Source organism: Pygoscelis adeliae, unplaced genomic scaffold (assembly GCF_000699105.1).
Source record: "Pygoscelis adeliae isolate BGI_AS28 unplaced genomic scaffold, ASM69910v1 Scaffold273, whole genome shotgun sequence".
NCBI lineage: Eukaryota > Metazoa > Chordata > Aves > Sphenisciformes > Spheniscidae > Pygoscelis > Pygoscelis adeliae.
The window spans coordinates 624859-638552 of NW_008824416.1; the positions used below are offsets into that span (position 1 = coordinate 624859).

The 13694-nt window shown below is 45.4% G+C and overlaps 1 protein-coding gene across 1 annotated transcript in view; it reads left to right on the forward strand.

Moving 5' to 3' along the window:
* EXOC6B (exocyst complex component 6B) overlaps nucleotides 1-13694 on the forward strand; it is a 267115-nt gene that overhangs the window by 185334 nt on the left and 68087 nt on the right. The window contains exon 20 of the mRNA XM_009320896.1: nucleotides 2769-2842. Coding sequence (XP_009319171.1) covers nucleotides 2769-2842 — 74 coding nt within the window. The remainder of the gene's footprint in view (nucleotides 1-2768; nucleotides 2843-13694) is intronic.

A 13694-nucleotide genomic window follows, 5' to 3' on the forward strand; every position in this document is an offset into this window, starting at 1 on the left:
CAGCCAGTTTGTTGGGTACCGCAACCCAGGGACATCTGCGACATTGAGCTGCCCAGGGCAGTTTCATCCCTCGAGAGGATTAAACGCTATTTCTCGCATCTCAAAGTTTTTAGCTTCTTAGGTACGTGCTTTTCCAAAGTGGGGATGTTTTAGGATTGATGTGGCTTTCGGGATAATTTTTCCAGATGAGACAGTGGGGTGTACAGCGAATGTGTAAAGATGATTTATCGCTTGCAGATCAGAGTCAGAAAGCTTGTGTTAGTCCTCCCTTGCGTGTGTGTGCTGGCACAGGCAAGCTACAGTCAAATTTTATAGCAAATGTACATTAAAATGCCTTTACAGTTAGAAGTAATTAAAACAGTTTTTGAGGGTTAAATATAAACTCTTTTTGGACTATTTCCAGCCTGAATATTGCAGCCTTGGTCAGTGAAACTGGCTGGAAGGTGAGCAGTTCCTATCTCTGTCCAGTCCCGTCCTGTGCAAAAGTGGCAAAGTCCATAGGCACAACGATGGATGGTTTCTCCTGGCTTTGATTTATGCTTTTCCAAAATCTAAATGTGAACAGTCACGTATATACTTTCTCTTTTTATTTATTAGTTGTTTCTAGTAATAACGTTGGATAAAAGTAATGGTTTTACAGCCGTGTTCGCTGTTGTCCTGCAGCAGTTGTCACTTGAGTGATCTCTGCCAAGATGAGTGATCGTTTCAATCTTAGAGCTCTTCTGGCATCTGAAACATATTAAAAAGCAAAGCCCTGGATGTCTGAAAACTGGCCACTGTGCCCCTGGAGGTGCCTGTGTCTGTATTGAAGGATGTTCTCCATCCCACGATTTTAATGGAAGGTGGAGCAAGAAAGCTGACAAATTAACCCCTCTCTGGTTTCCAGAAATAAGGCAGTTGAGGAACAGGGCTGAATCCCGATGTCTAATTCCTTAGTCTGTTGTCATTAGAGCCACGGGGACTGCTCATATGACTGGGCTGCTACAGGAAGTCCTTAAAAATCATAAAATCGTTAAGGTTGGAAAAGACCTCTAAGATCATCGGGTCCAACCGTCAACCCAACACCACCATGCCCACTAAACCATGTCCCTACGCGCCTCATCTACCCGTCTTTTAAATACTTCCAGGGATGGTGACTCCACCACTTCCCTGGGCAGCCTGTTCCAATGCTTGACAACTCTTTCGGTGAAGACATTTTTCCTCACGTCCAATCTAAACCTCCCCTGGCGCAACTTGAGGCCGTTTCCTCTCGTTCTATCGCTTGTTACTTGGGAGAAGAGACCGACACTAGGACTGTGATGACTTGTTTTCCTTCTTTTGTGGCATTTGCTTGAAAATGAGATAAGTTTTGGAAGGAGAAGCATTCAAGGAGAAGACCATCTGGCATGAAATGACTCTGCTTAGCATTTAAGGACAGGAGAGGCTTTGTCCTTTAGTACCTCTGTGCAGTCATGGAGGCAGAAGGCAAAATCCTCCTTCCTTATTGCTGAGCCATCCTTAGTCCTCAGCTTTGTGGAGCTGCAGGAGCTGTTTTGAGGGTTCTTGTATGGTAAAAACCAGAATAGTTGGGCGATAATGGGCCATGCATAACTTAAAAATCTATAGGTTGGTGTATATTTTCCCTCCCTTCTTCCTTTCTGCCATCACACTCGGTTGCACCTCAAGAAAACATTTCGTTCCAGCGTGCAGCATCTTCAGTGTCTGCAGGAGCAACAAAATTTAGCTGAAGGCAGAAGCTCCCCCTTGAGTTTTTCATGATGTTGAGTTGTGGCTTCACAAACTAGATCCCCTCGGTGATGAAAAGTTGCACGGAGAGCAGAGATAAAGCCATTACTTGTGTAGCTAAAGAGGGTGAAAATTAAGTGAAGTTGGGCAAAAACAACCTCAGGCGTATCTTCAAAAGACACACTTGAATGTGTGCAGTTGTTGGCTTCACGAGCACTACCAAGTAAAAGCTGTTAAATGACATGGAAGAGCTAAGGTCCTCTAACGTGGATTCATTCAAGTCCCCCTCAGTGGTTTTAGACTTGGTTTAAATAATGGATTAGGAGAAAAAGAAATTATTTAAGTATGAAATTCTGGCCGGATTACACTGGAAGGAGATAAATGTGGCCTTGGAAACACTGTCTTTGCTTTAGAAGCCGATGTTATTCAGTTGTCAGATGTCTTCATCCAACATAAATAAATACGCCACATAACGGCTGCGATTCTTCCCATTTGGGGTGACTGTACACTGGCAATAGCGCGCCATACCAGATAATGCAAATAATCAGCTGCCGAATAATTAATGATGCGGCTGGGCATATTTTTTTGATGGATGCTTATGGAGCCTGGTGACAGGCGTGAAATTAGAAAATTCCTTCAGCGCCCTAAAATATAAATAGCTTTCGGAACTGAAAAGAGTTGCACAGCTGAAGATTTTATTGTGTTGAGAGGAAAAACTTTTCCACCCCCATCCCCCCCTTTCTTCTCGGCAAGTTGTTTGTCCATTCACAAAACAAATACTCTGAAGCCCAGTACGGCTCATGGGAATAAATTTCAGGTCGAATTAGTACAGTTTCCTTGCTGTCAGGACGGTGGAATTAATGGTGTTTTGATGACACGAATTTTGAAGGGCGAACAAAGACGCTGAAGGGAGGGAGACATGACTCCTTAGAAGCGCGGTCCTCCTCTCCCCCAGCCTCTCTTGTCTTCCCTGTCATCCGTCTGCCAATCTCCCTGTCCATGGTTAGTTAAAGGCGCTTTTTATCCTCTTTTCTTTCCCACAGAGTTTGCCAGATCCGGCCCAGTGCCTGGGTTCCAAGGGGACACGCTGCAGTTGGCCTTCATCGACTTGAGACAAGTAAGTCTTTGTGTTTTTGTTTTTTGTTTTTCTTTTAAGATGTGTGACTGAAGACCATCAGGTCTTAAGGAAAGGGAGAGGAGGGGAAACGGCGTCGGTGATTTACGCCAGAGACCTATATTTCCTCCCCCCCCCTTCTCCTTGCGCTCGAAGCCACCTCCTTATTGAGCGCGCCGGGGTCCTGGAGATGGTGGAGGTGAAAAGGGCTGGTGGTACGGGGGCGAGAAAGAAAGCCATGCCTGACCCTGGCCGATGGGGTCCATTGTGCTCCCGTTGGCTTCTGCAGACGCGGCGAAAAGATAACTCGGCGACTCTCCCGGCTGACGCCAAGCAGGTGGTGCTAACAGAGAGAGCAGTGATGCAGAGACCGCCCGCCTCGAGGACTTTTGTTCACAGATAATGCCCGCAGAGGCGTTTTGCGAGGGCGAAGGAATTTGCATTCGGGCTTGTGTGGGGAGGGTATGAGTGTGTGTCCGTCTTTGGCTCGGCTCCCCCCTCCCCAGTCCCCTCTTCCGCAGATGGTCCCCAGCCATGAATGACAAAGTGGCTGTTGGGGAAGATGATTGGGGAAGGCTCCACCCATCGGTGCCCACCTCTCGAGGGGGCCCCGTTAGAGCCAAGTTGACCATAGCAGGTACTGAGGCATTTGTGGGGCTTGGCAAGCCAATTTAGGGAAAAGGGCCATTCTAGCGAGTCATTTGTTTGGGGTAGAAATGGGCATTATTGATATACTAGGCTGGGGGGAAAAAGTGAGGTGGTCCTGTCATCTCTTGGCACTGAAGATGGATGGGTTGGATAGAAAGTCTGAATGAAGTAAGACTCAATGACTGATGCTTCTCTCCTATTAAAACAATCTTTTTTTGTCTGTTAAACCCCCTTGGCTTTGTCCCTCCTGCCATCATGATGCAGTGCCTCTTGTTTTCAGGGTTGACGTAGTTTGCATTCTGAAAACTTTCGGGTGCCGAGGGTATTTCTTAAATCTGCATAATCCCTTGTATCGATGATCTTACCACTGGGACTCTGATTCATGCTGGAGCCGCTTTTAACCCGTAAGGGTTTGAGAACTTCTCTGAACCCAATTGGTGTGCACGGAGCAATCTGTCATCCCATGACACTTCTGCGGAGCAGCAATAAGTTTAATAACGTCGAGATGCTACGCATTCGCTTTTCAGACTTGGGCCTGCTGGTAACTGCCAAATTTGTTTGCAGAATGGTCAAAATAGCTACATGGGAAAGGTGTGTGTTATCACTGCTACACGTTGACACTTTCATCTTCATTAGCTTCTTGACACTTTATTGACTGCAGTACGCAACATGCTTGCAACCCCCTGGGTATAAGGAAATGTGGAGGCTTTGGTCCTTTTCCAAGCACGAAAACTTGAATGCAGGGATTTTGAAGAGGAAAGCTGTGGCTGTTTGAAGAATGAAATGCCTTAAAAATGCTCGGTGAAGTTCAGCTGGTCTGAGCCAGTGCATTAGCAGTGAAATGTTTGTACAGTTCATAAGTGCAAAACGCAGCCAAATGAATTCAGCTTGGGTGAGGAGAAAGCTGAACAGTAGCCCTCTACAATTCTTCCTCCTCTGTCAAATGGTCGTCTTTGTACACGGCGTTTTCTTCTTTGCTTTGGAAGGTAGCCCCAACTTTTTTTTCTTGCATTTAAAAATAATAGCTTTTCTGAATGTTGCGAGGAGAAAGGGGAGATGCTCTGGCCTGTTGAGTTTCAGGTGAGGACAGACAGTCCGAGATCATCTTCTGGATAACAGGGATGTTTGTTGATGCCAAGTATTGTGCAGATAATGGACAACATCTCATTGCTCCAAGTAGAGAAGAGTCCACCTATCACTGGCTTATTGAGATTAGCAATAACGTGCAAAGATGAGATAGTTCCCAGCTCCCTTGATCCTGTCGATGACATAATCCCATGACATGTAATGTGTCACCAAACTCCATCTGTGTGAAGCTCCGTTGGCTGCTCTGGGGCCACCACAGCTCCACTGCTCCCACCACCGTGACGCTTCTTGTTGAACTGCAGCTCCAGCTGCAGGGCCTGGGAGCGGGGGATAGCTGGAAGGGTGGATGGATGAAAGTACAGCAAAGAGAGGTCTTTAATTTGTTCTTCAACTTGTTTTTAATTTGTTCTTTTTGGACATTGCATTCTTTCTCTTTTAAGCCGCTAAATGTTAACGCAGTATTGACTTAAAGCTATGAATGGGGAAAAATATACCACCTGAAATGTTTGTGTTTCTGGCTGTTTTCCTTTGCCCGGGAAGGAACGGCGGTGTACCTGGTGAAAGGGTGTTTCCAACCTGAAATCCAGACAGGCTTCTCAAAACATTAAAAGTAATTTCAGGTTTATATTTCAGGTAGGTTTATACTTACCTCGGAGCTGTCCTGTCAATTAGTGTGGCTTTATGTGAGCAGGCAGAAGCGGTCTGGCTTGGTTATGTAGGGAGGAAAAATGGCTGGGCAAAAAACACACCAAGTAAGTAGGGAGATTATAGAGATTTCCCCCTCTCTTCTCAATATATTTCAGTACTAGCTGTTACAGAGCAATGGTAGATGAGAGAAAATTGTTAAAGTAATGTGGGATGATTACGTTTAAGGGAATGACCGAAATTAATTCTTAGTACAATAAAATATAAAATGGTGGGAAAATGTAGTGATTTGGTTTGTGTCTTGAATACAGATCCTTGTAGTGGAAAACAAGCCCTATAAAAATGTCATTGTGTAGGAGCATCAGAGTTCCTCCTTGTTCAGTGCAGCAGACTCAAGTGTAAGACCCCTCTGTACATTGAAAGCCTGATTTTCCCCTTGCGCTCAAGGAAATTGGGAGCAATTCCATCACCGTTTGGTAAAGAGGAAAAGAGTCAAGCCCAGAGAATCAAAATTGCTATTCTGAGCAGACAGTAATTTAAGAAGGGACTTTTCTTCCCGTCCTGGGACAATTCTAAATCCATAAATACCTTTAATGAAGTGATAAAGTAAACCAAGTTGCATCTCAAATCCTTCTGTAAGAGCCCTTTTATAACAAGGGTCTGACAGCGATACTCATATTTAAGGCTTTACAAGGAAGCAATAGTTACTTTTTCTCCTTAAAGTTTAAACTTTGCTCTTACAAACTCAGTGCTATACGTTAGAAATCTGAAATAAATTTAGTTCCATAAATTACCTTGCTAAAATATGAAAGGCGCCTGAATAATTTAGTCTTCTGCATCTTTCTTTCAAAAGTGACTTGGGCGCTTCTGTCCAAATACCATTGAACGTCCAAATACCACTGAAGATCTCCAGGAGCTTTCAAATCAGCCCCAAGCCTGCACATGCAATAAGTTCACTGTTCTCTCCGCAGCTTCTGGCCAGCTGGAAATGTTTTAGCTTTTCATTTTCATGGGTTTATTATAAGAAAGTTAGTTGAAGAGGAAGGTTTTATGTTTGTCTGTGAAGTCGCTGCAATCCACAGCCATGCTGATCTCTCCTAGAAGCCAGATCGACACTCATGGCCGCCTGCCAAGGAAAATCTGTCTCCAGCACTCGAAGAATTTCACTCTGGGCTCTAGTGAGGGAATGTCCTCGATGGATTAGAGCTCCTTACTCTAGGCCTCTCCATCTGTCCAGTGAATTATAAATCCTGTGTGTTGAATTTCCTCTGCAAGTGCAAACTTCAGCATCAAGGGAGATTTAGAGAAAGGCAGGCAGGAGCCCATCTTGTTGGAGGCACGTGGACGTGCAAGGGATGAGGACAGGGAGGTTCCTCTCTTCTGCTCCATCATTTTTTCTGTTTTACTTTATGGTTGTAACTTGACGGTGGTTATGAATTTGAGCATCAGCTCTTCAAACCCCGTCAGTGAGATTAAGACAGGCAAGCGCCGTTGTTGGGTGTGGAACAGCGTTTCTGCTTACCGCTTGTCCAATAGCAAGCATTTTGTGCGTCTTTTTACTGTGTTCGAAAGCCAGTTGTGGTTATTGTGTGTTCATGTTGGATGCCGGCCAGCTGGGTAATGAGAGGTCTCCTTCTGATGCATTAATTTTTCCCTATTAGCTCTGATAGAGATGCTTAATAAAAGGGTGTTCCCCTCAGGAACAAAATTCCCTCCCATCCCTGCTCTGTGCCCTGTTCTTCCCTTCATACAGGTTTCCTATCTCTTCTGCACTGCTTGCATAGTTACTGGAGGGTTGGGTTTTTTCATTTAGAAGATGAAATACAAAGTTAGGCAGGAGCTTTTAGCCGTATGAAATGTGCAGTTGTTCTATCTTTGTCTCCATCTTAATTTCCCCACAATGACTTCTGAACCTTCTGGCCTGTTTTGGCCATATTTGGTTGGTGGGCTTCAAAGGTATAACAGCCCTTAAATATGAGCCAAGATAGAGGAGAAAAGCTGCAGTGTGAACTCATCCCTTAGACTCAACCTTGAGAGAGACCCATGGGGAAACCTGGATTTCTTGGTTCTGTGCTTGGTTTTAAGGAACCACCTGCTCCGTTGTAGGGAACAGCAAACTGTGAGGTTACGTTGAGAGATAACAGTAATGCTGGCGTTCCTGGATATCCAGCTTAGCTTCTTATCAAAACATCAGATGGATACATAAGGTTTTTAAAACTCCATCTGACTTGGTTGTTGGCTGCTTTAAAGGCACTTGGAGGCTTGGACCTGTGCAAGGTGAGCCTGTATCAAGTGAGATGTAGCCCTGTCTCCTACTGCTACCATGTGGTCCAGGGCTTCCACACCCCTCGGCCCTGGGCATGGTGGCCGAGGGGAAGCCCTTGCAAATTTGGGCTGAAGGGCCAAGGCCCCATAGGTCTGTGCCTTGACATGACACTGCAGGGCTCTGGCCATCTCTCTACTCTGTGATCTGAGGCAGTTCGATGGTAGGAAGGTGGAGACAGTCCCTCCAAGAGCTCTGAGGCAACATCCAGGACAGCATGCAGGTTCGTTCCCACCAGGCAGGAAGCCCTGGGTTGTTTTTTTTTAACTTGTTTTTATCTTTTGCAGTTAAATGTGGTTTCTCTGCCCTGCAAAGTCTAATGAGATATCTGAGGAGCAGTGTGAAAACAAGACGTTGGGTGAGCCTCGGAGCCAGTCCTGAGCCTGCTGAGAGATGGACTGCCAGTGCCATGAGTGTGCAGTGGCATGGAGAGAGGCTCGTTAGATGTGAAACTGGTTTGGCTTCTTTTTCCCCACTTGTTTTGCTGGTAGATGCAACAGAAGTTGAAAATCGTATTAGAGGGAGGATCAATTAAGTTAGCTATCTCGGCGAGATGTCTCCTCTTCACATCTACTCGCGTCTTTGAAGCACAGGTTTCTGTCGTAAGAGAGGTTGCAGACAGAGTAGCTGCTGCGTTAATCATTGGGTGCAGTAAGGCAGAGATGAAAAGGTGACTCACAGGTTTCAGTTCATCTACTTCCTTGCCAGTTGCTATTTTCTATCTCCAAGTTGTTCTGTAGACTGCCATCCCCCTGGCCCACTACCTTGCCCATCTTCGCCCTCGCAGCTCGGCTGGTTCTCCCAAACGCCCGTTGCGCTGCTCTGACCGAGGACTGCAGCATGGGGGGTCTATACACTATTTTTCTTGAGAAGCACTCTACGTTTTGGTTTCTGGTCATCTTTAGTGTTTAATGCCCTTTGCAAGGGGACTTTTAGGAAGGGGACTTTTGATAGGAAGACAACATTTACATTTTACACCTTACTTAACGTACATTCTCTCCTCTCCTTTTAACTGCTTCCCTTTGTGTTTACCTTCTATTCTCTCCTTGCTTAGTAGTGCTTGCTTTAATTATTTAACCGTTGCTACGTGGCCTCTGCCACATTCTCCTCTCCAGCTCGGCGATCTGAAGCCCTTTGCTGGCTCTTGAGAGTGGTCCTGTGCATCCTGCCTGCAGCTGCCTCCCAAGCGGTGTCAAGCAAAATGTTGAATTCTACTCATCTTCCATTGCAAATGTCATCTTCTTGTGCACTAAGGAAACAAAAGGTGTGAAGACACATGTTCCGGTTGGGGCCTTAATCCTTAATTACCCGGCAATGATAGGTTTGAGCTAGTTTTATCATTACCCTTAAATATAGGGGTTTGCTGTTAAGATTGTATCTCCAGGCTGTTAATTACTTTTGTTGCTCCTCTCCGAGTTCTTTCCACTGATTGGTATCTTTTGGATCATGCATCCACCGCTATTAATCATGTTCATTACGGTAGTGCCTACAGGCCAACTAATAACTGCCCATTTTGCTGTGTCTTGTGCAAACACGAAGACCTGAAGAGTCTAAACAGATGATGGAGACCAGAAAAGGCAGGCCAAATGCGTCTGACTTACAGCTGAACACATTACTGCCAATTAAATGGTATTTTGTTCCCTGGCACCCGTGAATGTGATAGATGTTTTTCTAGGCATCCAGAAGCCACGGCCACATCAGCTTCCCAGAAGTGGAGATATTATCGCCTTCATCCTCTGTCACACCTCTCTACTTCCACAGACCCAAATTATGCTGGTTTTTCTAAATGCCAGATTGCCTGAGGAAACCAATTTCAAAGCTGTAGTCTGGTGTTAATTTATGGTGGACCTCAGTGGTGTCTGGGCCACTCCAGCATCATGCTGAGTTTCCTCTCAAAAGTTATCTGCGTGGGGTATTACAATAATTCTATTAACAAAAAAATGATTTGTACATTGGCTTTCTTTCTCAAGAAATGCCTGGATTTGTTTTCTAAATCCGTATGTATGAAATTACCTTTGAAACTGTTTGCTGTAATCACTTGGTGGAAAGTAACAGTTTGTGTAAAGTTACAGATTTATTAAGGCCCATTTAAAACCTTATGAATTTCATGTACTCGTGTTGTATGAGTCGTCTACCCTTTGGAAGGTGGAGCTGGCCATACCCTTCAGTTCAGGTTAGAAACCTGCTATGGTGAAAACAGGGTACCTGTTTCACCTGTGAACAAGGTCTGCCCAAGGGCCTCAACATCTGGAGATCGCAGGAGGATGTGGGACCTATTTCCATGTCACCCCTTGTGCTTCAAATGCCCTTTCGATTTCCATTAGTCAAGGTGTTTAGGTGTCTCCATCCGTCTCCCACCCCATGTCTCCCTAGGACACTTGGAAGAGGTGAAGAAATAGAAAGATAACATGGAGGGAATGACTTAAAAAAAAAAAAAAAAAAACCAACCAAAATTAACAAACAAAACCCCGCAGACGTTTAATGAGGGGCCTTTTTTGCCTTATTTCATGCTCTTAATGTCACCTGATCCTTCTGCCTTGATGTTAGCACCATCCATTTTAAGCCCTGTTGGTAACATCAGAGCAAGGTGCTTTCTCTTTTCTGGAAACCATTTGGACCTTGATGAAAAGCTGTCTCAGAGCAGTTATGACACATCTAAGAAGTACCAAGAGATGGTTTGCAAGCTGTGTTGGAACCTCCTAAAGGTCAGGCTGGACTCCAATGCATGGGCGTGCTCTTCCAGGCATCCTGCACCTCCGGTGCTCCTCAGCTTACCCAGAGTACTCATCAGGAAAGGTGCTCCATGCTGAAGGCCCATCAGGGACGACAGGCAGAGACTTTTTTCTCCACTCCAATGCATCTTTATGCGAATGCCCATGGAGATGCGCTCAGACATGGATTGTCAGGCAGGCATTGCCCAGGGAGCCGTGCAGGAATCCCCTGGGCTGCGGCTAACCCAGCGCACCAGGAAGGACATTCCAGGGTCTTGGCCAAACCACTGTGTTTCTTGCTTGTTAGGCTCAGGGTACGTGTTGTTGTTTTTTTTTTGTTCCCAAAACAAAAACCAACAATATTTGAAAAGGGCACAGTAAGTAGTTTATTTATTTTTAAATCAGTGTTAACCGTCTGACTCACAAAGGAAGGATGCTTCAAAATTTGTGCTGAAAATCCAAGCTGCCGCTCTCTATATTCTGCAGAAAGGGGATGGGGAGAGGGAAAGACACACAAAAGCGTGAGCTCAGAGCAGATTTAGAGCCTTAACTCTGATTTTTCTTGCTTTGGTGGGTTTAAGCTAGTCTTACTGTTACTTTAAACATAGCCTTTTGTAGTTCAATTATATTAAAATCACACAGATCCGCAGTCCGTTCGGCTGTTCGTACTTGGTCAGAATCCATCACTCTTGATCCAGGAAGGATGTTTTGGCATGGTGAGGAATTAAAAGTGCCTGGATGTTCCCCGGAGCCTTCAAACAAAAAAAAAAAAAAATCAAGAGTGCAAACATATTCTGTTAGCACTTCTCTTACGCGGAGAGCGCTGCCTGGGTTTCTTTCATTAGGGCATGGCAATGGAAATTGTGGAGCCTGTCGACACTTTACAGACTGGAACAATAAAAACAAACAAACAATCAAATCCTTTTTCCTTCGGAGATTTTTGGGCTAGACAAAAGAAATAAAGGGAGGAAATGAGGAATTGGAAAGTGAGGAGTAGACTTTTCTACCTCATCGTTGGGTGTTAAATTCCTCGAGATGTCATGTAAACAGTGCACCGGGCTCGTTTAGATGTTGAAATCAGAAGATGGTGGAGTGGGAGATATTTGTTCTCACCTTAGCCAGTGCTTTAGGCTGACCCTTGGGGTTTGCTCAGGAGCGACTGGGCTTTTCGTGCTGTGGCCACCCCCAGGTCTGGGGTTTGGTCCCATACACCCCACGCCGCTGTGTCCCTCTGCTGAAGTTAACACAGAAATTACATTTTTCTTTCCAAGGCTGTGTGCTGAGAGCGATTCAGTAAAACATTATACGATCACTTATTATTCCTTTCTCTTGTTTTCATTTATATTTTATGATAAAACAAGCAGTGCAGTCACTCAGATGGGACTCCATGAAGAACCTCAGCAAAAGGGGACCTCACACTGGAACAGGAACACGTTTTAGTTGGGTTTTATTCCTCTAAGACTCAACTGTAGACTCTGCCTCCTCCTGAGCATCCTCAGCTCTGGCTGCTCGTGGTCTGTCCATCCTGCAGCAGGTTGCTGTTACTTCAGGCGTCTACTGCGGGGCATGAACAGCAGGAGCTGGCCTGTGCTGGTGGGAGGAGAGATCTCTTCCCCACTGTGCCCTCTAATTGCAGGAGGCTGTGAGACAGTCATCCGACCGGGGAAACGGACACAGCTGGAGTTATAAGGCCCGCTTTCACCTTTAACCTGCTGATTGAGGCAGGATTGATGGGGAATAGAGGGGGCCAGAGGTGGTTGCCCTTCACCTCAACATCCCCGCCTGTGAAACCGAATCCGCTCCAGCGATCTGTGCATGCTTGGGAGCTGTCACTCTTGAGCTAGTGAGGAAGAGCTGTCCATAAAGAAGCCTTTATGGAGCTGCCTTTCATGACATCCTAGCTTCACCTTGTGTAACGTGGGGTTTTTTTTCCCCTGAGAGCTCTTGTTGCTGCTCTGAAAGTGAAGAGTCGCTTGGCTCAGCTACTGGGTCTCCCTGGAACGCGTCAGCTGGACCTCGGTGGGTGGTAAAGTCAGTTTTGCAGAGCAGTCTTGTCTTTGAAGCCGTAGGGAAACAGTATCCCGATGCATCCATGTAATTCTTCTTGGGATCTCTCAAGTGCAGCTGGATCGCTGGGTTGTCATTTCAGAGCAAGGAAATGTTAGCTCTTGGAAAGCCTATTGTGATACTTTGCCAGTCAAGCAGCTTTCTGAAATAACACGCGCAAATAAAAAGCCACCCCTGGCGTGATGAATGTCTGGGGAAGGTACGCAAGACAGGACCGCTGGTGCTTTTATCCATCAAGGTGACTTGCAATTGCAAGGCGGTTGGTTGCGAAGCCTTGGGTGCCCCATGTCCTTCAGGAATGAGCTATTAATTGCCTCCTAGACAACCGGTCCCAGAGCAGTCTGTTGTCGGACTCACCCATTGATTTTTTCCATTTCATTTAAAGAGTACACATATTGACTAGCATTTATGTAGTGCCGTACACGTGGATTAAGAGGTTAATAAATGAGATACGGTTTGTGAGGAAAGGCAGGTGACGCTGATGTGTAAGAGCCCTGTGAAGGAGAGAAGACAGAGGAGAGGAAACTTGACCTCTTCATGCTTCAAGCTGAAGCAGTGGAGAGCAGCTGCAGGAATGACAGCGGCACTGGAGCTTTGGAAGAAACCAGCAGAGAGGAGATGTGTCCTCCAAATAAGTTGAGAGTCAGGATCTCAGGATTGTGTTTTACGATGACTTTAATATTCTATTTCAACCAACGATTCCTTTGTGAAGCTCGGTCACTTGAGGTTAATGTACCGCGCATCTCGCACAAAAGCTTCGGTCCTTTGCAGTTGTCATTTTTATTGATGAATTGACAGCAAGGTGGCACTATATAGCAAGAAACATTACAGTATGATTTATTTCAACTTTTCTATTAGTTTCCCCCCCAGCCCATGATAAAAATAGTAATTTGCATTCCTATAGGTTCTGTTGATTCCAGGGCATGTGTGTTTGTTTTTAAACACAATGCAATAGTTGTTGCTGTTAGCTGTATAAATGGGTTATTTTCTAGGTTGGTTCCATTAGGAGAGTTTACAGGTTGATGTGATGATAGTGGGAAGTTTTGTGCTCTTGCTCTGAATTGGTGTTTCAGTGTTTAAGTGCAGTTTTCCTCTAGAATAGGAGGGGAGTGGTACAGGTGTCTAAATGTGGATGTCTGCTGCTGTCGTAGAAGCCCAGAGGTATCCTAGATGTCCACAAGAGACAGGCAAATAGGACACAGGCATTCAAGAGACTTGTGCCTTGCTGGAGTAGCAGCTGGTGGATGCCCTTAGGTGCCTAAAATGGCACCAGATACCGCTCCTTAGGGCCTGAACTGCTTTGTGTGACTGATGGTTGGTTTATTAGATGTATGTCAACATCCGCTGTAGTGACAAAACCGAGCTTCAAGGTAAC